Genomic DNA, 22,992 nt, shown 5'->3' with positions numbered 1-22,992 from the left:
GTGTAGCCCTGGGGGAGTGAGCTCCCTTCTCCGAGCCTCTGGTTCCTCAGGCGTGTGCTGGGCTTTGTTGCGGGTGCCCCTGGGGCGGTCTGTGGCGGGACAAGGCTCAGGGCCGCTCAGTGTGGGGTCAGCCTCCTAGCCTCCGGGCCTCAGGCTCTCTTCCTCCTCCCTGAGGCACCTCAGGGCCTGGGTGCATCTGTGAGACAGGGCCACTGTACCCGCCAGCCCCCGCTCAGGGTCCTGGGATGGGAGCACTGGTTGGGGATTGCCACAGCCCCCACCGATGCCTGGCCTCCTCCCTCTCCCCAGGAGCAGAATGGAGACAGCCACCAGCTGGGGGAGTGGCGGGGGCCGGGCAGGGACATGCTCCCTCTCCCCATGAGGAGCAGGAAGTACCAGGAGGGGCTGGAGACCGCTGAGAGGCCCCGCGAGGGCGGCCACTCCCCGCTGGACAGCGCAGACGTCCGGGTGCAGGTGCCTCGCACGGTAGGTGACCTCTCTTCGGGTGCCCTCCCGAGCGGCCGACCTGGGCCACCCCCGGGGTCAGAGGCCACGGCCCTGTGCTGCCTCGGGGCCTGGCGGACATGGCACCTATGGACGGTGCAGGACACTTAGCACAGACGGCGTTCTGCCAGTTGCGTCCAGCCTCCGCAAGGCCCCGGCCACTGAGGACAGGAGGCCTTGTGGATGGGGCTCCGGAGGGCGGGCTTGCGGGGAGCTCGGGCCCTCGGGGCCGGCCAGCAGCCCTGTCCTGGGTGTGCAGCACACAGGGGTGGACGGACGGACGGGGCCTGGGGGGACGGATGGGTGAGGGATGGACGGGCAGGTGGTCAGACAGATGGGGGACAGAGGGAAGGGGGCCTCCTGCTGCCTGGCAGCTGTCCCACTGTGTCCAGGAGGCTGGGCTGGCCTGTCTGGGCTGCTGGAAGCGGGTCGGGGTCTGGGAGGTACAGGCTGCAAACCTACGTGCCCAGTGAGTCCAGGTTCAGAGGTCAGCCGGGACCATCCCCCCTCCCCATGTGCAGAACACCTGGGTCCAAATATCTGGGACTCGATCTAAAAATAATTGCCTCTGAGGGCTTAATCAGCACCTTCCCAGCCTTTGAGGGGCGTGGGCGCCGCGCTGGTATTCTTAGCCCCCCGATGGCTGCTTTGCACCCATCCTTCCCACGAGCCTGGGGGGCCTCCGCCAACCCCATCTACCCCCAGCACTACCTGCCAGCCCGTGTCCGTAGAGTGACAGGTGAGGAGACGGGGCCACCACGGAGGCCCCAGACGGTGGGGCTATTGCCCGCACTGTGTGTTTGGGGACCCCCAGCCGAGCAGTGCAGGGGCCTTGCCACCAGCGCATGGGGACTTGGGGGTCTTGGGAGGTGTGACTGGGTGTGGTCGAGGGCTGGGCTAGACTCAAAGGTTGGGGTCCATCCAGAAAGGGCCTGGCAGGGGAGGACCCCCAGCTACCAGGGAGCCACAGGGGGCTTTGGAACAGGACAGCCTTTTCCACATGGTGACCTGGCCCTAGCCGTGTCCCTGTTGTTGCTGGCGGGGGGCAGGGGGTTGCGTCTACCAAACAGAAACAACAGCCAGGGCTCAGCAGCCATAAAAGGAGAAATCGAGGCATGGGGCAGCAAAGAGGTTAGCCTGAGGGCGCACAGCTAGGAGCGGTGGAGCTGGGGTTCCAAGGCCAGCTCCTAGAACCCCCGCTCAGCCCCTCTGAGAAGGCAGCAGGGCTTTGGGCAATGGGGGCACCTTTGGAGAAAATTTTTATGAGCGCTAAGCCTGGCCCCAGTTGGAGGCCTGGCCCCAGACCTCCCCCTGCCCTGCAGACACAACTGGGGGCAGGCCCTCCTCCTGGGGCTCTGAGCTCCCTGTAGAAGGAGCGGGACCGAGAGGGCCCCAGGGGGCTCCACCTTTCCCCCTTCTGCCCTCGCCCCCAGCCAGCTTCCCCACACACCCCAGGGCCGGCCCCCACTGGGCCCCCGGCAGGCCAGAGGCCAAGACTCCACAGACCTCCCGGTGTAGGGAGGGGATCCCATGGCCAGTGGCGGGGGCTGTGGTGGCCGCCCGGCCCCTGCCCCTGGGAAAGCATCCCTCTGGCTCCCTCAGCAGCCTGGGGAGTCAGGGCTGAAGAACGAGGCGGCTTCTCCCGGGCTGACACGGCTTTGGAAGGAAGCCGGGCCCCTCCGTCATCAGGGCGACCGCTTTCCAGATAGGCTCCGTCCCCCTCGCCCCTCTGGCATGACCACCCCCCTCCCGTAGGCCCCAGCAGGAGCCCTCCGTGTTTGCAGAGCATGTGTGTGCGTGCGCGTGTTCGTACGCGGCTGCGGGAGCGAGTGCAGTGGGGGGGCCGGGGCGGGGAGGGCCCTCTCCCGGGTCCTATTTAAGCACTGAGCCAACAGGGGCAGCGAGGCGGCAGGGCACCGCATGGTGGAGCGCCCCACAGTAGACAGCGCTTAGGGAGGGAGCTGCGTGCCCAGCTGCTGGAGGGAGCTGCGTGCCCAGCGTGAGTGTGGGGTCCCCTACAGGGGGAGGCTCAGGGAGCACAGGGGCCGGTGGGAAGCAGGATGGGGGCAGAGCGGAGCTCTCCTCCTGGGCTGGTGCACCAGTCCAGCCACCTCCCCCGCCCCTCGGGGCCTGGGGCCTCAGGAACCCCGGCCAGCAGGTTGGGGGGCTGCAGGGGGGCAGCCCAGGGCCTGGGGGGCGCGGGGGGTTTGCAAGACCCGGGCTGGCACTCCAGCAGGAGGGGCTCGGAGACCCCCTGAGACAGAAGGAGCCAGAGGCAGGGGCAGAGGAGAGGTGGGGGCACGTCCTGTTAGGACCCGGGGTGCTGTCCTAATCGAGGGGGGCGGGGCCTCCTTGCTGTCTGGAGCCTCACCCTGTGCACCTGCGGCCTCAGCCCCAAACCCCCCCAACAAGGGGAGCGCCAGCCCTTCACAGGTGGCCCAGGATGGCTCTGCTGTGGGGTTGTCTCTGGATGGCCGCACAGGGCCCTCTCGGCCCAGCCCTCTGCTGTGCTGCTGGGGTCCCCGAGAAGCCTCTGGGCAGATGCCGCCCTACTTCAGGGGTGCCCCTGAGCCCCGAGGTCAGCCCACGGGGGGTTGGAGGAGTGCTGGGGGCCTGTGTCTAGAGAAGAGGGGTCCCAGGGCTACCTCTTTCCCGGGAGAGGCCTGGCTCTGTTCGCCCGGCCCACAGTTCACCTGGGGGGCCCCAGCTGGGGCCAGATGCCAGGGTCGGGGGCCAGGAGCAGCGACTGTCCCCTGTGGTGGGGTGGTGCTGTGCTTACCCCCACACCTGGCTGAGTCTGGGGCCCCAAGCGACCTCCCCGGGGGAGGCACCTGTGCGGCCCCCACCAGTGCGGAGCTTGATGCTGGGCCCTGGCCATCCTGCCTGCAGTTCCCCCAGGAGGCCCTGACCAAGTGCAGCCCCCTGGCCGGGGTGCCCCCTGAGCCCTCGGTGCCTTGTGCCCTGGGATCTGTGGGGTCTTAGGCCGGGGCGCAGCAGAGCAGAGTCGTGAGTCGGGGGGATCTTGAACCACCCCCAGCCTTGGCTCTAGGCCTGCGTTGCTGGGACAGGAGGTTGGGGGGCGGGGAGGGGGACCTGAGAGCCCGGCTGGGGTCTCTGTCCTCCGAGCTGCCACCTGCTGGCAGGTCTCACGCACAGAACCACCCACTCTGCTGTCCCTCCCTGCCCCTGTGGCCCCGCAGCCTGAGCCCGGCTCTGAACCTGGGAGCCCAGGCTGGGCCTGCTCGTGGGGTCCCTGGGGCTGCCCCTGGCTGGAGGTGTGCAAGCTCCCCTCCCTCAGTGTCTGCAGTGGGCTGGCGAGGGGTCGTCGGGAATTCGAGGACCAAGCCAGGCCCCGCTAGGTGACATTTCTGCCGTGTGGTCTCCATGAGCCCAGCTTTGAGGGGCCCCCAGGAGGCCACCAGCCAGCTGGGAGGGGGAAGGACAGGGCCGGGCAGGGGACACCGGAGGCAGGGAGGACGTGGGGCAGGCACCGGTCTGCAGCCAAGGTGATCTCCGGAAGCCACCCCATCCGTCAGTCAGCACTCGGGGCTCTGGACCAGACGTGGGGAGGCTAGTGGGGGCGCCTGCCCTTGGGGGGGCCAAGAGACCGGTGCCTCCAGCTTGCTCTCCTATGGATGTGTAAACCGAGGCTCAGCGTGGGAGGGGGCTTGTCCAAGGCCCTCTCCCGCTTCTCACTGCCCCTCCCTGGTCCCATCGGTGGGGCTTGCCTGGACCTAGCAGGTTGCCCCAGGGTCAGCCCTCCTGCCACCCAGGCTGAACACTCACAGTGCCTGCCAGAGTCCCCGTGCTCCCAGCATGTCCAGACTCTGCCCCCCAGCCATCCAGAGCAGATCCTGGTCACCTTGGCCAGTACGCGGAGGGTGCTTTAGCCTGAACACCCCGCACATCTGCGTCCTCTGGGCCTGTCCGCTGGTCCAGGACCCGAACCCCAGAAGGGATGGGACTAGGGTGGAACACAGCAGGCCTCGCCTCCCCCAGCTCTGGCTCCTTGCCTTTGGTGATCTGCCCTGATGTCGCTGGCACCTCTGGGTCCGCCGTCACTGCTGCCAGGACCCTGGTACAGACCAGTGTGATACACAAAATGGCTCGTGAGGCTCCCTGCCTGCCGAGGGCCCCGTCACTCACTCGCTCCTTCGTTTGTTCATTCAGCAGCCGCTGGGGAGTGCTGTGCTGGGTGCCAGAGCCCCAGAGGCGTGGGCAGAGGGGAGCTCACTGCGGGGGCTGCCACGGTGTGTGATAGTGTCCAGGGGCGGGGCCGGGGCGGTGGCGGCTGCTGAACCGCGTTGGGGCAAGTAGGGGGCGGGTGGCAACGTCACGTCTGGGAGGATGGCGGAGGCGGGGCAGGTGGGGTGAGGGTCCCAACCTTGTCCCAGGCCGCGCGGCTCCCTCAGGGGTGCACAGGGGTCTGAGGGGCTGGGCCAGAGCCGGCGCTGACTGCCCCTGCCCCCCAGAGCATCCCTCGGGCCCCGTCCTCCGACGAGGACTGCTTCTTTGACCTGCTGAGCAAGTTCCAGAGCAGCCGCATGGATGACCAGCGCTGTCCCCTGGAGGAGGGTCAGCCCGGGGCCGCCGAGGCCACCGCCGCCCCCAGCCTGGAGGAGAGGGTCGGTGAGTGCCCCCCCCCCCACCCAGAGAGCTCCTCTTGTCCTGGAGGGGGGCTGGGCCAGGCTCAGCCCCCTCCCTCCACCGTCGTGCCCCCCTGAGCCCTTGCTCCCAAAGGGCGGGTGCACCAGCTGCAAAAGTGCCCCCTGTCACCGTGAGCTCCTCGTCCCCCGCTCGCCCAAGCCTGTGTCCCGGGAAGTGTGTAATCATGTCCGCCCTCCGGAACACCGTGTCAGGGCATCTCTGTCTCGGAGCAGGCGTGGGAAGCAAGGCTTTCCTCCGGCACCTTCTAGAAGCCCCTGAGCGGGTGTGGGGCAAATGGCAGAGGCAGCTGAGAGCAGCCGGGGTCCGGGGTCCGGGGTCCGGGGTCCGCGGAGCCACCGCTGGGAGCCCCGTGTGCCCAGGAGTGTGGTGGGCTGGGCTGGGCTCCAGCCTGACCCGCCTCGTGGGGTCCCCTTCCCTGCACCTTGTCCCCCACAGCCCGGCCCTCGCTGACGGCCTCCCCGCAGACCGAAGAGTTCTTCGACCTGATCGCCAGCTCGCAGAGCCGCCGGCTGGACGACCAGCGTGCCAGCGTAGGCAGCTTGCCCGGGCTCCGCATCACCCACAACAACCTGGGACACCTGCGTGCCGACGGGGACCCGCAGGAGCCTGGGGACGAGTTCTTCAACATGCTCATCAAGTGCCAGGTGGGCCTGCGGTCAGGGGAGGCTGGGGGCGCTCGCCTGCCTGCCCCCACCCCAGCCCCGAGGTGGCCCGGTGCCCCTCTGCCCTCGTCTTGGGCGGGGGCTCCTCCTGCCGGGAGCTGGCTCTGGTCCTTCCGTCTCTGGCCGGATGGGAACTGAGTGCCTGTGAGTGCTCAGACCTGAGGCCCCTCCTGGGACCCCCCAGAGGTCACCTCGGATGTCCTCAGCCGCCCCTCACAGTACAGGAGCTCTAGCTGGGGGGGGAGCACCGGGTCCCCAACGTGGTGGCCTCGGGCCAGGTGTCAGCCCCGAGCAGGGAGGGCTCTCACCATTGTGGGGTCCGGCCACCTGCCGCTGCCCCCCACCCGCCCCGGCTGGGGCAAGGCCAGACGGCAGGCAACGGTGTCAGGAAGCCCGTGGAACGGCTGCAGGAAGGGCAGCCGCGTGGCCCGTGTGGGCCGCTGCAGTTTCCGGACGTGCCGTTCGTTCCGCAGAGCCGAGCAAGGCGCGGCCCCGGGCGAGTCCGACGAGCCTCAAAGCCGGCCCTACAGAGAGCCCCCAGCCCCCGGCCGCACCGGCTCCGATGGCCGCACCAGCTGCCGGCCTTTCTGCTCCAGACCCCGCAGAGAAGCCCAAAGGCCTCGTCGGCCCCACGCCAGCCCCAGCCCCTCCGCACGTCGGGCGCCGGGAGCCCCCGGTCCTGTCCGCGGGGCTCCTGAACGCACCACCATCGGGGGGCCTTGGGAGCGGCACGGGAAGGCCGCCCGGCGGCACCCTCACCCCGTGTCTGGCGGGCATCGTTCGGTCCTCTGCCCCTGGGCAGCCCGGGGGGGAGGCCCCTCGCCCCCGGGGCCGGGGCTGCTGGTGTGCCCGCGGAGCCGATGGTACAGGTGCACGGAGGGAGGCCCTCCCGAGCCGGCCTTGCGGCTGGACAGCGGCCCCCGCCTGGGAGTGGTGCCCGAGGCCGCCGAGCACTGGCCCAGCTGCTGGGGGGGGGCCCTCCGAGGCCAACCCCCGTGTCTGTGTCTGCCCAGTCCGCCAGGATCGACGACCAGCGCTGCCCGCCTCCCGACGTGCTGCCCCGAGGCCCCACCATGCCTGACGAGGACTTCTTCAGCCTCATCCAGAGGGTGCAGGCCAAGCGGATGGACGAACAGCGGGTCGACCTCGCCGGGAGCCCGGAGCAGGAGGTCGGCGGGAGACCCGAGCCCCGGCAGCAGTGCCAGCCTGGCGCCACCTAAGGCCTTGTGACTGCAGCCAGGCCGGCCCCACCCCCGCTCCTGGACTCGGGGCCGGGGTGGGGGGGTGGGGGGGCGGAGAGCTCACGGTCATCTGCCCAGAAGCCCGTTCCTCTGGAGGCCACGGCTGAGCACAGGCTCCGAGCCCTCTGGCCCTTTCCGCTGTGGCAGACGCTGGGCACACAGCCCCCACATCGGCTCCCTCCCAGGGTGGCAGGCTCAGGTCAGGGCTGCCCTGGAGGGTGGCTGTGCTCCTGTCCTAGAGCAGCCCCCGGGTGGTACACGGGCCTCCCGCAGGCCTGCCAGGCCTTCCCACTGCCCCAGGCCCAGCCCTCCCCCTGCCCCACGTCTAGCTCTCTCCCTGCCCCAGGCCCAGCCTTCCCCCTGCCCCAGGCCCAGCCCTTCCCCTGCCCCAGATCTAGCTCTCTTCCTGCCCCAGGCCCAGCTCTCTCCCTGCCCCAGGCCCGGCCCTCCCCCTGCCCCAGGCCCGGCCCTCCCCCTGCCCCAGGCCCAGCCCTTCCCCTGCCCCAGGTCTAGCTCTCTTCCTGCCCCAGGCCCAGCCCTCCCCCTGCCCCAGGTCTAGCTCTCTCCCTGCCCCAGGCCCAGCTCTCTTCCTGCCCCAGGCCCAGCTCTCTCCCTGCCCCAGGCCCAGCCCTCTCCCTGCCCCAGGCCCAGCCCTCCCCCTGCCCCAGGCCCAGCCTTCCCCCTGCCCCAGGCCCAGCTCTCTCCCTGCCCCAGGCCCGGCTCTCCCCCCGCCCCAGGCCTGCAGCTTGTTGGGTCCAAACCCTCCGTGGCGCCCCTCTGCCCTGCCCAGCTCCCTCCTGCCTGGCAAATGTGAAGATGCTGTTGCCTCCCTTAAGTCCCCAAAGGCCCCTCTGACGGCTTTTCTGTGGGGCTTACCAATGACACGGACATTTCCGTCCTCCCAGAGGTGGTCCTGGGATGATGGAACCTGTTTGCCCCAGTCCCAGCCTCTCTCCCACAGGGAGGGGTCCCTCCCAGCCCTTCGGCCCTCCCACCTCCCTTCTCCACCTAGAGAAGGTGCGAGGTGGTCTCAGCCTGGAACCTGACACAGCAGCGGAGGCAGGCCAGGTGCCCCCACACAGAGCCACCAGGTCCTGGCATTTCAGCCCCCCACCCCCAGCCAGCACCCAGTCTTGAACAGGCAGGGGCAGTGGATGGGTGGGGATGGTGGGGCTACACCCCTCAACTCCAAGCTCCGAGGCCCAGGGACAGAGCAGGACAGGACAGAGGCCCAGGACAGGGACTGCGGCAGGCCCGGGGGCCGGCGGCAAAAGCTGGGGGGGGTTCAGCTCGGCCCAACCCTGGGCACCCAGCCCTCGCTGCGCCCCAAGCTGGGAAGGTGACATCACTGCCTTCTATGGGGAGGGTCCAGCCCCCACACAGCCAAGCCCACCCATGGGATTGTGCAGGAAAGGCCCCTGCCTTGGCCCGCCACCAGCCCTTCTGGAGAGCCACCCCCCCCCCCCCCGCCCAGCCCCGCGGCCCCCAGGGCGTGAGGTGGCCACGTCCTCCTCAGGCAGTGCCCCAGCTGGGCTCCCTCCATCTTTCTCAGAGGCCCTCCTGGCGGGGGAGGCGGCCGGACCCCCACCCCGCAGTACGGCCTGGGGGCCCTGGGCTCTGATGCTCTGAAAGGTGTGGGTGGGAGCCCGGGGTGTGGGGGGGCCAGATGCCAGAACACGGGCCCCCCTCGGGCCCCCACATACTTGAATGTACAAGCATATTTATTGCTCACACGTGTTTGCCCTGTTGTCAGTGGGTCCTTTCCAACCCAAGAGGTACATGGTTTTTTGTTTTTCCCAAAAAAATAAAGTCTGCCAAGTGAATGCTGTCGCGTCAGGGTTAGTGTAAGGGTGCGGGGATGCTGGTCCTTTGGGAGGGCCCAGGTGGCCAACCTTACCTGGGGAAGCAAGCCCACGGCGGGGTGACCAGCCAGTGGCGGCCAGCCACTTGGCGACAGGTTGACCCCGCCGTCCTCTGCTCTGGGAGGGGCCGTCTCGGTCCTAAGTGGACCACGTCACACGAAGCGCAGGCACCTTTCCAGTCCTGAGTCCCCACCGATGCAGGGCTGCGGCTCACCTGCCCAGGACCTGCTGGGGCCACGGAGCAAGGGAGGCGTGGGGTGCCCGGGACCCCGGGCACCGCTGGCGGATGTGTGCCGGGCCGCGGTCTGTGGGGGTGCAACCGAGGAGCTGGCTTGGGGGTGACACCCCCACCCAACGGCTGTCATAAGGCGCTGTGTCCCCAGGCGGAGAGATGCTGGGTTCGGGAGAGGCCTCGCTCACCAAACTCCCAGTGACCCGCTCGGCATGGGGCCCCCACGTGACCACAGGAGGCCTGACAGCGGGGGCAGGAGTGGGGGGTCAGGAGACCCTTGAGGGCGAGGGGGCACCGGGAGGGCAAAAGCTGGTCGGAGCTGCAGGGTGCCATCAGGATCTGCACCTGCAGGGGCCCCGGGGAGCTGTCACTAGAGCCCCCCGAAGCAGTAGTTCTGGTGCTCCGGGAACCCTGGTGCCCTGACCAGGCTCTGCGGTCCAATAGCACGGGGTGCCATGCTGTCTCTCAGTGGCTCACATGCTAAAGGCTCCAAGGGCTGTGGTTTCCACAGGAAGCGACAGCGCAGGAAGCTTGAGTGGCTCTGGGAGTGGGGGCCGCCCCTGGTTGGCTGGTACCTGGCCACGGGGTGCACTCAGGGGCGAGTCTTTTCCCATCTCCAGGCACTAACCCTGGGAGGGGCAGTGCCCCCAGGGTCGGCAGGGCCCAGCCATCAAGCATTAGAATACAGCAGGTGGAACGTATGGTCTATACCCATGTCCAGACCACAGGTCTCAGTTTCCCCATCTGTGAAGGGAGGGACTGGCCTGGGCCGCCCTCCTGTGCCCGGCTCTGCACTGTCAGTCCAGCAGTGTCCCTGCCCGCCATCCCCCCTCCCGCCGCCGAACTTTGGTCTCAACCCTCTGGGGACAGTGAGCGGCTAGGCCCAGGCCCAGCCCTGCCTCCTGTGCCCGCGTCGGGGAGCAGCCCCCCTCCCCTGCCCGGGGGGCTGGCTGAGCACCCAGGCCGGCAGTCTCCACAAACGGCACAGGAGGCACTGAGGGGGAATAATAGACGGTTGTCTGCCAGGGGAAAGACAGGGGGTAATCGAGTCGAAGCACAAACTGTCAACGCCCCGCAGAACAATGACAAAGCTCCGGGCGCTGATGGGGGCGCAGAGTCAGGAGCCCGGATCCTGCCAGGATCTGCGAGACTGCGGCTGGTGATTAGTGGTGAAGGTCACGCTTCTGGAAATAAACACGCTTCGATCTCAAACGTGGGGCACACGGCCCCGCCCGTCAGACAGCAGCCAACACTCCCACCCCCTCGCCCCCACGGCCACCGGGCTCAGCTGTGGCCACAGCGAGCGGCCTGATTTGCTGACTTCGTTTGGCCGGCAGCCAAGGGTCAGGGCTGAGGTCGGCGCTGGCTCCTGAGCGCTGTCCAGGTGTAGGGGGATGGCAGGTAGCACGGGAGGAAGGAAGGTCTGGAGAGCCGCCCTGTGTCTGGCCAGAGGGACAGGACCCACGGGGGGCGGGGCGGGGGGTGCTGATCCTCCCCAGGAAGACCAGTGGCTGGTCAGCCATCCCTTCTAGGCCTCCCCCAGACCCAGCAAGGCCGGAGCCGCGAGTCTGAGCCACCCCACACCTGCCCTAAACCTTGTCTTCCTGTCCTTTCACCTGACCGGGCATCACCGTTAGGGTCTTCATCTTCTGCTGGGAAGGCAGAGGTTCGGAGGGGCAAAGGGACCTGCCCAGGGCCACCCGGCCACGGCCCGGAGGGGCTCAGGCTCCCCATCCGGCCGCTCCCCACACGGACGCAGCTGGAAGCCGAGTCCTCTGTGCAGGGGGACAGGGGAGGGCCAGGGTCTTGCTGCTGCAGAAGGCCCCGGCCAGCAGCACCTGGCAGGGCTCCTGGGAGTCGTTTCGGACTCTGGAACCAGGGACAACAAGAAGGCCCCAGGGCCCATCGTGTCCGAGTGATGTTTGTTTATTGACAGAAAACAGGCAAGTCCGGAAGGGCCCAGGGCTGAAGCATCTTTTTGAAGGCAGAGGCAGGGTCAGCTAGGCTCCGTCTTGCCAGGGTGAGTGGGATCCTGGTCCTCACTCGCTTCTGGAGCAGAGGTAGATTTGGAGTTCCCTGCAGCCTCTAAAACCAGCTCCAGGGCCCCATCGCCAGCCACTCGGCACACCTTCTCCCCTCTGGCCGCCAGGATTTCTTCGATATTCCTGAGAGACGAGGAGGCACCGTGACACTCCAGGCCCAGAGCCCATCCCGTACCTTGGTCCTTCAGGGGAACCCCAAGGCCGGGCTCGAGCCAGGAATGTGGGTCCCCACACTGGTGTGCCATCAAGGGCCCTGCGTGCTGACCTGAGGGACCTCCAGAGCCCCCAGAGGAAGGTGCTGTTACCATCCCATTCACAAGTAGGACGGACACTTGCTCAGAAGCCGAACTGAAGTGCCCGGGGCCACCGGCCAGGAGGATCCTGACCACTGCCCCCACTGCTCTCCACAGGAGGGGTCCACACCGCCTCACACACGCCCCAGGTCTGGTGTGACCGACCAGCCAGCATTGGCAGAAGAGGAGCTAGGACCCTGCTTGGGAGCGGGCACTGCACAAAACTTTGCAGGGGAAGGAAGGAGCCACAGAATGAAAGGGAGTCACGGCTGCAAGAGTCGCCTAGTCTGACCCCTCACTTTAGCGGGGGCCCAGAGCCCTGACACGTAACTGGGTCTTGCAGACCCCAAAGGCCACACCGGTGAGGGCAGAGGTCAGGCAGTGAAGCAGGACCAAAGTGGGCTGGTCTAGGGCGGAAAAGTTTAGCAAAGAAAAACAAGTCTCTCCTGGGGACTTACTTATGCTGAAGTTCCTTGTTCACCTGAAACTTAAACTTAACGGCTCCTCCTGCATTGACAAGGCTGGGGAAGTGGACTGGAAGGGCGCCCCAGGGAAAGGTGGGGCGGGGCTCCTGACCCACCAGGCCAGCCCTGGCACACAGGCCTCTGTCCCCCCACCCCTGTCCAGGCAGCCTCACCTCTTCCCATCCAGGTCTGAGAACCAGCCCAGGTTGTCGGCGATGATGTGGTGATTCTGGCAGCCGGGGCAGGTCACGATGACCACGCCCTGGTGATAGGCCAGCTTGGAGATGCGCTTGGAGGACCGAGTCCCACAGACCTGGGGGAGACCCGCAGCCCAGGTGAGTCCAAGTACTTAGCCCCGCCCCTCAAGGAAGACCCCGCCCCCTCTGAGGATTAACTCCATCCCTGGGCAGGGCCTGCCCTCTCCGGAAGGGCCGGCCCTTTCTGAGACAGCCCACCCCGATCCGGGAAAGGCCCCGCCTCTGGGAAATAACTCCACCCCTCCGCGCAGGCCCACCCCTCTCCTGGAAAGGCCCGCCCCCGAATGTAGCCTCACCTCTCTCCAGGAAAGAACCCGCCCCCCCGGATAGCCCTGCCCCTTCATGCTGTCGTGCCGCGGGCACAGGGCACCTCTATCCCGCCGCGCCAGGCAGCACCAGATGCAGACCCAGTCTTGGACCCGTTGCGCGCTCACCTTGCAAGTGTAGACAAGCTGGTAGTGCGCGGACCCGGGCCCCGGAGCCGAGCTCAAGCGCCGCCAGCCCCAGACCCCGGCCCGCCTTCTCCCCGCGGCCCCTGGGCCTGCCCCGCGTCCCCACAGCCACCTCAGGCCGGGCCCCCGGGGCCGCGTGCGGCTTAGCAGCGGCCCAACGCGCCCCAGCGCGGCCCGCAGCATCCCGCCCTCCGACCTCGGTCTCCCGCTTTGCCCCACCTCGCCCCGCCTCGCTGAGGCCGCGCAGCCGCCATCTTGGAAGCGGGCACTCGACGGAAGCGGCCCTTTCCGGCTTCCGTCCGCCGACGGGCAGGCTGTGCTCTACTGCCCCCTGGAGGCGGGAGGTGCACGCGCGGCTGGGAGGTACACGCGGGAGCGAAGCCACCAGAGGCGGCGGTGCTGGGACGGCAGTCCTTTATTTATGAAACTGCATTTCTGACACTGCTGCACGCATCTGCGTCGCACAGACAGAGCACGCCTGTGCAAATCACGGTGCGTGGGCGCCGGCGTGCCTGCGCCCCTCGGGCTCGGCGCCCCGTCCTCCTCGCATGCCGGGCTGGCTAGGAGCCCTCCGTGTCGGTGTTGTCGCTGCCCGTGGTGTTCTCCCAGTCCGCCTCCCCCTGCCTCGAGCCGTGCTGCAGCTTTCTGAGGGCGCGCTTCCTGCAGGGGCGAGCGGGTGTCAGCAAGGCGGCAGCGCCCCTCCTCGGCCGGCTCTCCCGAAGCCCGCCTGGGGCCGCCCACCGCCCGCGCGGCGCACCTGCGGTAGTTCTCGAAGCTCTCCTTGAGGCGCCGCCGCTCCTTCTCCGGGGGCTCGCCGCCGCTCAGGCCGGCGTTCTGGCGGAGGAGAGCGGCTCAGGCTCCCAGGGGACCCCCCCCCCTCCCCGCCCCTGGGACACAGAGCCAGCCTGGCGCGGGCTCCAAGCCGGCGTCCCTTCTACGACAGCGCGCGGGGCCGCCTGCTCCCACCCAGAGCCGCACAGGAGACAGGCTTTCCGCGGCTGCCACGCCCTGTCCCGACCAGGCTGCTTCGTCCGGGAAGGGAGGACTAGGCTTCCTGTTTCCAACAGCGCACCCCAAGACCGCACTGGGCAGAGACCCTTGCAACCACCCCCAGGCATCCACATTGAACAGTCACCCTCCCTGGGCGCCGTCACACGGAAGCCCGTGTCGGGGGCATCCTAGGGCTGCAGGGACCCCTGCCCCCCCGCCCCAGGAAGCCTTACGCTGGGGATCAGTGGAAGCGGTTCCTCCTGCAGAGCCTCAGGGGGCTGCTGTGGGCTGTCCCTGTTGGCGGGGCCACCTGGAATGGAGAGTTAGGCCTGTGGGTCCCACCCAGCAGCTGGGACCACGCTTAGCATAGTCAACACCCGGCCACCTGCTCACCCCCGCTGCTTCTGGGCCAGTCCTGCATCATCTCCTGGGTCCTCACTCGGACCCCTAGAGGTCTCCCATTGTGTAGATGAGGGGACTGGGGCTCAGAGATGTCACTCCCCACTCCTGACTCCCTCTAGGCAGGCAGAGGCTGCTGGAAGCCCACCAGGCAGTGCCCCAGCATCCAACCCTGCTCCTCCGGGTGGGGGCCGGGGCACTGCATCAGTTGGAAACAGAACGTTCCAGGCTGCCAGGTCCCCTCAGAATTTGTCCGGGCCTGCACGGGCCCAGGGCTCAGGACCCTCGAACAGAAGGTGCTCTGATGGGCTGGCTCCCCTAACTGGCCATGATGGGAGACTGGACATCCAGTCTCAGCAACATCACAGGGGAAGAGGCCAGAGCCTGTGAAGGTCAGGCCTCTGACCTGAAGCCCGTCCTGACTCTTTCGAGGGGCCATGCCACCCCTGGGTTGGGGCTCCCAGACCTCCCCCCAACACTCAGTGTCTGCTGGGTCCTGACCGCCTGCCCCCATGTTGGGACTGGCTCCGTGGCCTGTAGCTCAGGTCTCCAGGCAGCAGCAGGCTTCCCAGCTCCCTCGCTTCTGCACTGGCTGCTTCCCTTTTGCCTTCTTTGGAGACCGGTGGCGAGGCCCGATGCTGAGGACGTCTGTCTGGCCTCCCGCACCACCCCTGAGGTGGCCCCTCCCCACCTCCCCTCTGACAGCCACGTTCAGAGAGAACCCCTTGAGCCCTCCTCACTCCTCCAGGCCATCTCCCTGCTGCCCCTGTGCCTGGCCCTGAGATGGCCCACCTTCCCCGCTGTTTGCATCTCCTACACTGGACTTGCCCTGCCCCCTACCCAGGAAGACGCCGGGGGAGAGCAGAAGGCCACACTCTGCCTTCCGGACCCAGAGTGGGCTCCGATGGAGGGACGCGCTCTCAACATTGGAGATGGGGCACGGGCCCTGCACACGGGCTCTCGTCTGCTCGCTGGGGAGCCTGGAGGATTTCTCGTGCCTCTGAGCCTCAATGTTTCCAACCGTAAGGTCAGGTTGTGAAGGATCAGTGGATGGGGCCGTGCGCGCCCAGGGTCAGGGCTGGTGCCAAGTCAGGGCGACGAGTAGGCCTTGGCCAGACTCGTCCGTGAGAGGCCGCTCCCCTCCTCACCTTTGTCTGACAGCCGGGTGGCCTCCAGGTCCGGGGGTAGCGAGAGCTTCCAGGGAGAGACAGGCATCCAGTTAGGTGGCCACCCTCCCGAGACCCACCTCCCCTGCCCACCTCCCCTGCTGTGCTGCTCTTTGGCAACCGGGCAGGAAGGCCTCTCTGCCCCCCTAACGCCTGGGAGAAGAGCGGCTGGCCCAGCTCCCACAGGGGACTGTGGTCTGGCAGAAGCTGTGGCCCAGAGCCTACCCTGAGGTTTACACTCACGTCCTGGGAGTTCCTGGGTGAGCTGTCCTCCAGGTCAGAGCTCTGTGGTCACAGAGGAGGAGGCCATCAGCAGGACGTGGGGAAACGCAGTCACCCCCAGGCATGGGGTAGCATGGGGCGTGGTGAGGGGCCCCAGGCCAGCCGCTGTGCTCCGGGGAGGTCCTCCTCTCCAGGCCACGACTGGCTCGGGCCCCTGCCCAGAACATCTCTCCCTCCCCCTCGTGCCACCCAGAATGGCCTGCCAGAACCTGAGCTGTGCCACACCCTGTACCCCACCAGGAGGAGGGCCCTTTGCAGAGGACGGAGGGGGCTTGGGAAGGCCGGGGATGCGCCCCGATCACCGGCAGATAAGAAGTATCCGGGCAAGGGCCAGGGCTGTCCGGCGGCCCTTCCTGTGGGCCTGGGGTCTCTGGAGACACACTTGCCCCTGAGGGCCACTGCCCGCTGTCCTACGGCGGCTGCAGCTCTGCCCAGCGGGCGCTACGCAGGTCCCCAGCCCCCAGGAGACCCACCAGGATGAGCGTCTCCAGCTGCTGCCGCTTGAGTCTGCCCTCCAGGGCCAGCCGCTGGCCCTCGCACTGGAACAGCTGTAGCTGCAACTCGTCGGCCTTCTCGGCCAGCTCGCGGACCTGCTTTCGCAGCGCGTCCTTCTCCTGCAGGCTCCGAGAGTGCTGTGTGTGCAGCTCCTCCCGCGTGGCGATGGCCTGCGGGGATGGCCGGGGGCAGGCGCGGGGATGGCGAGGCCGGGTGCCTGGAGGCCCCAGTCCCGCCCCCGCCTCTCGGCCGGCCTAGGGTGGCGCTTGAGGGCTGGCGCAGGTAATAGGGGCTCATGATGGGAAGCGGAGGGCTCAGAAAAGGCGAAGCTGAAACCCGCAGCCTCCATCTCAGAGCAGTCCCTGCCGGCCCCCGTGCCCCCTGAGACTCCTCCCCGCCCAGCACACGCTTCCGCCCCTTGCACGGCCTTCACTGGGTTGGCATGGCTTGATGTCCGGAACGTGGTCGTTAGCGACTGTGTTAACGTGCCGTATCGCGCCCGTCCCTCTGGGGGGACGTGCCGCACGTACAAACGCGGGACAGCCGGACCGCACCTGAGGACACAGCTCTGACCCACCCGCAGCAGCAGCCAGCAGCCTGCCCGACGCCCACGGTGACCGGCCCGGCGCGGGGGGCGGGCCCTACCGGAGTCACAACCGGTCTTCTGTCCGTTCCAACAATCCAGGAAGCTAAACCACGTCCCCTAGAACGGTTGGCCCCCAACAGCCAGGACTTGATGGATCACCGAGAACTGCCATGTCTGTGCCTGCTTCCCACTTAGGACCAACCTGAGACGGCCCTACCCACTCCCCTCGGCTGCCTGGCCCTAGCGTCCCTGGCTGACGGCCTGCCTCTGGTGGCTACGAGCTGTCCCCTGCTGAGCCCTGCTCCAGCAGCCCCGCTGTGAGCTGGGCTGCCCCGCTTCCCACTGTGTCCAGCACCGGGGCACCGAGCTGTCTCCGCGTTACCGTCCTCCCTGTGGGAAACGTCTTCAGACGTGTAACTGCACAGTTAGGGGCTCCCAATAGAGGTGGCCGGTTACCCTCCAGAATGTCACCGGAGCACTTGAGTGTAGCTGATTAGAAAAGACCCAGGTGACGTGATGGGAAAGTGGTGGGAAGCAGTGAGTGGACGCAGCCCCAGACGGACTTGCGCAGCTCCTGTTCCCAGGAGTGCGGCCAGCCAAGGTGTCCACGGTTTTTTAATTTAAAAACCTATTTGCCAATTACAATAGTTTGCGTTCTTGTTAACACAAAAACGAAACTTTATGTACACCAAACAAAATCTGAAAGTACAACCCGCTATGGGGTATGGGGTTCCCGGCAACAGGCGGGGGTGGCGGTGGGGGAAGGGGGTCACCTCGCTATCATTCATGTCTCTCAAGGAGCACATATGGGTTTTGTTATTTAAAAGCACTCTGATATTGGGGCGCCTGGGGGGCTCAGTCGGTTAAGCATCCAACTCTTGATTTTGGCTCAGGTCGTGATCTCACAGTTCGTGGGTTCAAGCCTCCACATGGGGCTCTGTGCTGACAGTGTGGAGCCTGCTTGGGACTCTCTCTCTCTCCCTGTCTGTCCCTCCCCCACTCGTGCTCTCTCAAAATAAGTAACTAAACTTAATAAAAAGGAAGAAAAAGCACTCTGACAACTGCCCTCCCCTAAAACCTCCTGCCCTGGAGGCCACACGACCCGGAGCGACCCTTGCCGCGCCCTCGCCCGCAGGCGTCCTGGCAGGTGGGAGGCGGCACCTACCTGGTCCCTCTCGGAGGCGACCTCTTCCATCTGCTGCAGGACGGCCGCGATGCGGTCCTTGTACATCTCGCAGTCCTTCCGTAGGGCCAGACACCGCAGCTCGAACACCTCCTTCTCCTCCACGCACTACGGGAGCCAGCCGCTAGCCCCCACCGCCCGCGCCCGCCCCCGCCGCCGCCCCTGCCCGGCCCCTTGGTCAGGCCCAGCTGGGTCCCTGCAGGCCCTCAGCTTCCAGACTGGCCTGGGGCAGTGTGGGGAGAGGAGGCCAGGCCCCCGCGCCTCCGCCCCAGGGAAGGAGTGAGGTAGGGGGGCTGTGCAGCTGAGTGCGCACGGGGCAGCCCCCCAAGCCCACCCAGCCGGCCCCAGCTGTGTACCCGGGCGCGCAGAGCCTCGCCCTGTCGCAGATCCTTGCGCAGGGACAGGATGGTGTTGGCTTTCTCCTGGTGCTCCCGCAGCGCCTGCCTCCAGTCCGCCTCCAGCACCTGGATGTACGGGCTGCTCTTGTCCGGCGTTCCTTCCTGCGGGCGGCGAAGGGGAGAGAGCGGCAGGGAAGCGGCCGGGCTTCAGGGGGGCCCTACTCTCCGCACCGCACCGGCGTCCTGCCAGGCGCCCCCCACCCGGGGCCCCCAGCTCCTGCTTGCACCCCCCCCCCCACCCGCAAGGGGCCCCCAGTCCCGCGCATGCCACCCCCACCCGGGGCCCCCTAGCCCCACGTATGTCTCACCCACACCCGCAGGGGGGCCCCCAGTCCCGCGCCCGCCCCGCCCACACCCGCGCATTGGCCTCCAGTCCCGCGCCCGCCCCGCCCACACCCGCGCTTCGGCCTCCAGCCCCGCGCCCGCCCCGCCCACACCCGCGCATTGGCCTCCAGTCCCGCGCCCGCCCCGCCCACACCCGCGCATTGGCCCCCAGTCCCGCGCCTGCCCCGCCCACACCTGCGCGGCGGCCTCCAGCTCCTGCACGCGCGCCTGCAGCAAGGCCTTCTCCTGCTGCAGCTCCCACAGCAGCTCCTGGCTGGGCCGCTGCTCCATGGCGTGGCGGAGCTTCAGCGTGTGTCTGCGCTCCACCCTGCAGTCGTCCTCCGCCTTCATGAGGCTGTGCTTGAGCCGCTCGATCTGCGGGAGACCCTGTCAGCCCTCCGGCCGCACGGTGCCCGGCAGCCCCCCCCCCCCCCCCCCCCCCCCCCCCGCCCCAGCCCCGCAGCTCCGCAGCCGCGGGGAGCCCGGGCACCTCCAGCTGCAGGTCGCGGGTCCGCATGAGCGCAGCGCCCTTCTCCTCGCTCTGGCGGGCCAGGCGCATGGCCAGCTCGTAGTTCTCGTCCTTGCAGCGCTTGAGCTCGCGGCTGCCCGCCTCCAGCTCCTCCTTGAGCCGCTGCACGCGCTCCTGGTGCTTGCGCAGCAGGCTGTCCTTCACCCGCAGCTCCTTGATGAGGTCGTCCTTGGAGCTCAGCAGCTGGGTCAGGTCCTGAGCCTTCCTCTGTAGCTTCAGCACCTCGCTCATCAGCAGCTGCGTCAGGCCCGACTCCCCGGATGCGTCTGCGGACGGCGGCGTCAGAGGGCCCGCCTGCCCCCGCCGCACCGCCTCCTGGCCCCGGGGCTTGAGGACCAGCGCCCCCCACCCCCCCACCCCCGCCCCCTCCGGGGACGCACACCACCCCAAGGCGCTGGTGTTCCCTGTCGAGGAAGCAGGGTGAGATCCTGACTCGCCCCCAGGCAGGCAGGCACTGGGCTCGGGCAGGGTCAGCACGGGTCTGTCTTTCCTCCACCAGAGTGAGAAGCAGCGGCACAGAGCCCCGATGCCGGCACTCCCATGTGCCCCTCAACGCTTCCTTCTGTCCCCAGTTCATCTCTCGGGAGACGAGCCATCGGGCCTGTCGGCGAGGGCCCCAGGCCTCACCGATAATCATGGAGAAGACGCGGGTGGGCTCCTTGCCGGTGACCTTCTTGTACAGCTGCGGGTAGTAGAGCTCCAGGCTCTCGAGGAAGGCCCCACGTAGCCCTTGTGGCCGGTCCGCTGCAGGATGTCCAGGAGCACGCCTGAAAGCACGTGCCCTGGGCGCTGAGCTGCCGTGGGCCGGGTCCCATCGGGGCCCGCCTGCCGCCCACCCGGCCCGGCTCGCCCGCAAGTGCCACAGCCCCCGGGGCAAAAGGGCCGTTGGGGGGGGGGGGGGTTGTGCGGGGGAGGGGCGCGCTCCAGGCTGAGGCGGCACTGACCCACTTTCCGCTTGCGGATGACCAGGTTGGGGTCACTGAGCACCTGCTCCTCGTCATCGGGGTTCAGCACCTTGCACTGCCGCAGGTAGGGCGTGATGCGTGAGGGGTCGATGACGGAGATGAGCTTCACGCGGAAGCTCTCCAGGGCGCTCCAACACTCGTCCTCGTTCTCGTAGTCCGACATGGCGGTGGCTCGGCTGCGCTCTGGACGGCTGTCTGGAGGGCGTGTCCGGGATGCTAGCTCACCCAGGGCGGTGCTCCCGGCCTCCCCTGGGCACGGCTGCCCCCCGCCCCCCCCCCCCGGCTCCTGGGCTTTCTGTCCACAGTGTGCTGACGATCGTGGGGGGAGACGTGGAGGTGCTCTGGGGGCTGGTGGTGGCCCACAACCCCCATGCCCTGCTCTGGCCTCTGTGACCCCCGCCCACGGGCAGGGACTCTCTGGCAGGTGTGGGGAGGGAGGCGGCGGGGCCAGGCCGTGCTGTGCGGGACTTCCTCCTTCCCAGACGTGGCACCCGCTCAGGCCTAGCCCTACCGCCTCCTCTCCTTCCGGTGGCCGGCTGGTGATGCAACAGCGGGCACGGGAAGGGTGAGTGTGGACCGCCCACGGGAGAGGGGCCAGCCCCAAGGCCACTCTGGCACGCTCTGCAGGCTCCCAGGTCCCGGGCACCTGCCACCTGTGGGCTCCTCTCCGAGGCGGAGGCCCGCTCCTGGCCATGCCTGACAAGGGGGCCATCCACATTGGGACCGTCCACCGCTGTTCCCTTCCATTGGCAGGCGGGAACCACTCCCTTCGGGCCTGGGCCACACCAGGGGCGGCCGTGTGGTTGTGCTCTCCTCTGGGTGGTGGGTTCAGAGAGGCCCTGACCTGCCGCCAGGCAGCCCTCAGCCAGTGTGGGAATCCCGCCCCCAGACGCAGGTGGCAACAGGCAGGGTCTTTGGAGGAGCTTCTCTGATTTCCCGCGGCCCTCAGTCACACCATCCAGCCAGCAACAGACGGCGACTTGGGATGGCCCTTGTGACATTGAGCGCTCCCTGCCTTTCCTGCCTAAAATCCACAGGTGCCACACCTGGCCCCCTGCTGCGAGCCCCCCTGTGATGAGCAAACAGGTTCCGGGCGGCTCTGAAGGGGGACAGGGCACTTGGTGCCCTTCTGGGGTCCTTGTCCCAGGACCCTGCTCCCTGCCCCGGGAACCCTGAGCAGAGCCGGGCATCTTCCCGGCCTCCTTCAGAAAGGGGGGGCAGACCCACCTACCTCAGGGTCCTTGAGGGGCACCCGTGCAGTGGGACGCTGGCCAGCCCAGGCCACCCTGATCCGACGGACAGGAGGAGGTGCCGTCGGCAGCCCGGGAGGAAAGCCTCGCACTTCCTGCTGGTGCTGGTTAGCTCCACGGAGCCCGAGCAGGTCCTCCCCGAAGGAGCCGGTCTTTGGGGCTGCCTTCTGATTCGCCCGCCTGGCAGGGCCCGGGAGGCGGGGCACAGGGAAGTGGAAGTCCCGCTGGGGCCTGAGGCCCAGCCCTGGCACCACTAAACCCAAGCGTGGGCAAGGGCCCTCTTAAGGCTGGAGGAGGCTGGTTCGCCAGCTGGGCTGATCGGGCCTGGATGCAAGCTTCCAGAGGCTTCTCCAGAAGGGGCCGGCTGGAAACCAGCACGGGCAGCTGGCCAGGTGCAGGTGGAGACCCGAGGGCATTGGGCCCGACTCCTGGGATCTCAGCCGGGTGCTGGGCCAGCACGCGCCTTGGTCACCGGAGGGCTGAAGCACAGTGTCCAAAGAGGGGACCTTGCCTACCCCACACGGCCGCCAGCCCGCGCTATAGCTAGTCCCCTCCTGGGTGTCCCCACTCCACAACTTCTGCCACGACACGTGGCACTGTGACGGCAGGCTTCCGGGATCCCGAGGCCATGCCCCATGACCCCACAAACCGGTGTCAGAGGGGTATTGACCAGCCAGCAGAGCCCGGGCCGGCGGCCAGGGCCACCAGCCCTCCGTGGCCTCCACCCCTCAGCTGTGCCGGGAACCCCCAGGCCAACGCCTCACCGGTGCAGCCGTACTGGTTGAACCGAGATGCCGGCTGCCGGGTTGAGGCAACAGCTAAGGAGAGGTGGGACGGGCAAGGCAGGTCCTGACCAGCGCTCCCGCCCCACCTCCTCCAGGCAGCTGCCTCTCGCCCGACCGGCTCCCTGCCTGTCCTGTCTCGAGCCTCAGGGGTCCGGGCACAAGTCAACGCTGCTGAGCTGGGTGCGGGTGGGGCACCGAGGCAGCCGGCCTCTCCTTGCAGGTCTCTGGGAGGCCTCCAGGAGCAGCCAGCCCTGGGTCCCGGGGGAATGGGTCCCGTTCCCCTACTTTGTAACACGAGGCTGAGGAAGGCGTTTCCTGTACGGCGGGGGTTTGTGAGAATTGAGTAATAAAAATGTCACGTTCTCCGTATCAGAGTTAAGTTAGACGTCAGTAACAAAAAGCTAACTGGAAAATCCCTAAGTATGTGAAAATTGAATAAGAAACCTCTAGATAGTCCACAGGCCAAAGAAGTCCCAAGGAGAAGTAGAAATCAGCTGAGACAGTACTGGGCACAAATCAAAAACTGAAAGCAGGCACACGGAGCCGCGCGGGGGGACAGCCGCCGGCAGGGCGCCAGGGACACCCCGGGGGGAGGTGTGCACGCGGACGGCATGGGACACAACGTGTAAGGGGAACAGAGCCCCCGGAGAAGCTGAGTGCCCTTCAGAGATGGGGACGGTGCCGGGGCCTAGACTCCTGCCAGGAAGCGGCCACCTGGGAGGAAGGTGGCGCTGGGCCGGGGCGCCGCGTGACCTGCGGGCAGCCGGGCTGCCCGCTGCTCCTGGGCACCCACCTGGCAGAGAAGCAGGTCCACATCAGGACCTGTGGTGGCACCAGGGCCAGCAGCCTCCTGGGAGCTCGTGGCAGGCCCCTGGCCTGATGGCCACAATCGCATCTCATGGAAATGGCAGTCCCCACCCCCCACCCCAACACACACACTGAGGGCTCCTCAGACCCCAGGCC

General features: G+C 67.8%; 3 protein-coding genes across 8 annotated transcripts in view; 1 reads left to right on the top strand and 2 right to left on the bottom strand.

Annotated features, from left to right (window-relative positions):
* Window positions 1–8,898, top strand: part of GPSM1 (G protein signaling modulator 1) — a 28,337-nt gene extending 19,439 nt beyond the window's left edge. For 3 of the 6 annotated variants that reach the window (XM_078436229.2, XM_078436226.2, XM_078436224.2), the window contains exons 11-14: window positions 310–486; window positions 4,977–5,133; window positions 5,608–5,816; window positions 6,308–6,947. In XM_078436229.2, coding sequence (XP_078292355.2) covers window positions 310–486; window positions 4,977–5,133; window positions 5,608–5,816; window positions 6,308–6,532 — 768 coding nt within the window. In that variant the 3' untranslated portion in view covers window positions 6,533–6,947. Of the gene's footprint in view, window positions 1–309; window positions 487–4,674; window positions 4,755–4,976; window positions 5,134–5,607; window positions 5,817–6,307 lie in introns of those variants that run through there. The other 3 variants (XM_078436228.2, XM_078436225.2, XM_078436230.2) reach the window with 2 other exon arrangements.
* A 2,181-nt stretch (window positions 8,899–11,079) lies between these two features.
* Window positions 11,080–12,964, bottom strand: DNLZ (DNL-type zinc finger). The gene is made up of 3 exons (XM_060628454.3): window positions 12,660–12,964; window positions 12,142–12,281; window positions 11,080–11,334 (listed from the first exon to the last, which is right to left on the bottom strand). Exons 1-3 carry the CDS (start codon window positions 12,858–12,860, stop codon window positions 11,166–11,168), a joined length of 510 nt encoding a protein of 169 aa, XP_060484437.2. The 5' UTR covers window positions 12,861–12,964; the 3' UTR covers window positions 11,080–11,165.
* Window positions 12,965–13,074: 110 nt separating this feature from the next.
* Window positions 13,075–22,940, bottom strand: CARD9 (caspase recruitment domain family member 9). Its single transcript, XM_078436232.2, is given in 14 exon segments — window positions 13,075–13,337; window positions 13,435–13,511; window positions 13,901–13,977; window positions 15,215–15,260; window positions 15,476–15,517; window positions 15,988–16,179; window positions 17,761–17,886; window positions 18,135–18,278; window positions 18,696–18,875; window positions 18,991–19,295; window positions 19,657–19,747; window positions 19,750–19,796; window positions 19,974–20,189; window positions 21,226–22,940. Coding segments are annotated over 13 exon segments (1,611 nt in total). The 5' UTR covers window positions 20,158–20,189; window positions 21,226–22,940; the 3' UTR covers window positions 13,075–13,237.
* Between the last annotated feature and the right edge of the window lie 52 nt (window positions 22,941–22,992).

Source organism: Panthera onca, chromosome D4, assembly GCF_046562875.1.
Source record: "Panthera onca isolate mPanOnc1 chromosome D4, mPanOnc1 haplotype 2, whole genome shotgun sequence".
Lineage (NCBI taxonomy): Eukaryota > Metazoa > Chordata > Mammalia > Carnivora > Felidae > Panthera > Panthera onca.
Note: the sequence above shows the minus strand (reverse complement) of the source record. Positions and strands in the feature narration are given on the sequence as shown.

Coding starts and splice junctions, on each gene's coding strand:
- DNLZ (XM_060628454.3), bottom strand. CDS start 12,860: ATGCTGCGGGCCGCGCTGGGGCGCGTTGGGCCGCTGCTAAGCCGCACG. Junction 12,282..12,659: donor AGCTTGTCTACACTTGCAAG/GTGAGCGCGCAA, acceptor GGTCTCCCCCAG/GTCTGTGGGACTCGGTCCTC. Junction 11,335..12,141: donor TCAGACCTGGATGGGAAGAG/GTGAGGCTGCCT, acceptor CTCGTCTCTCAG/GAATATCGAAGAAATCCTGG.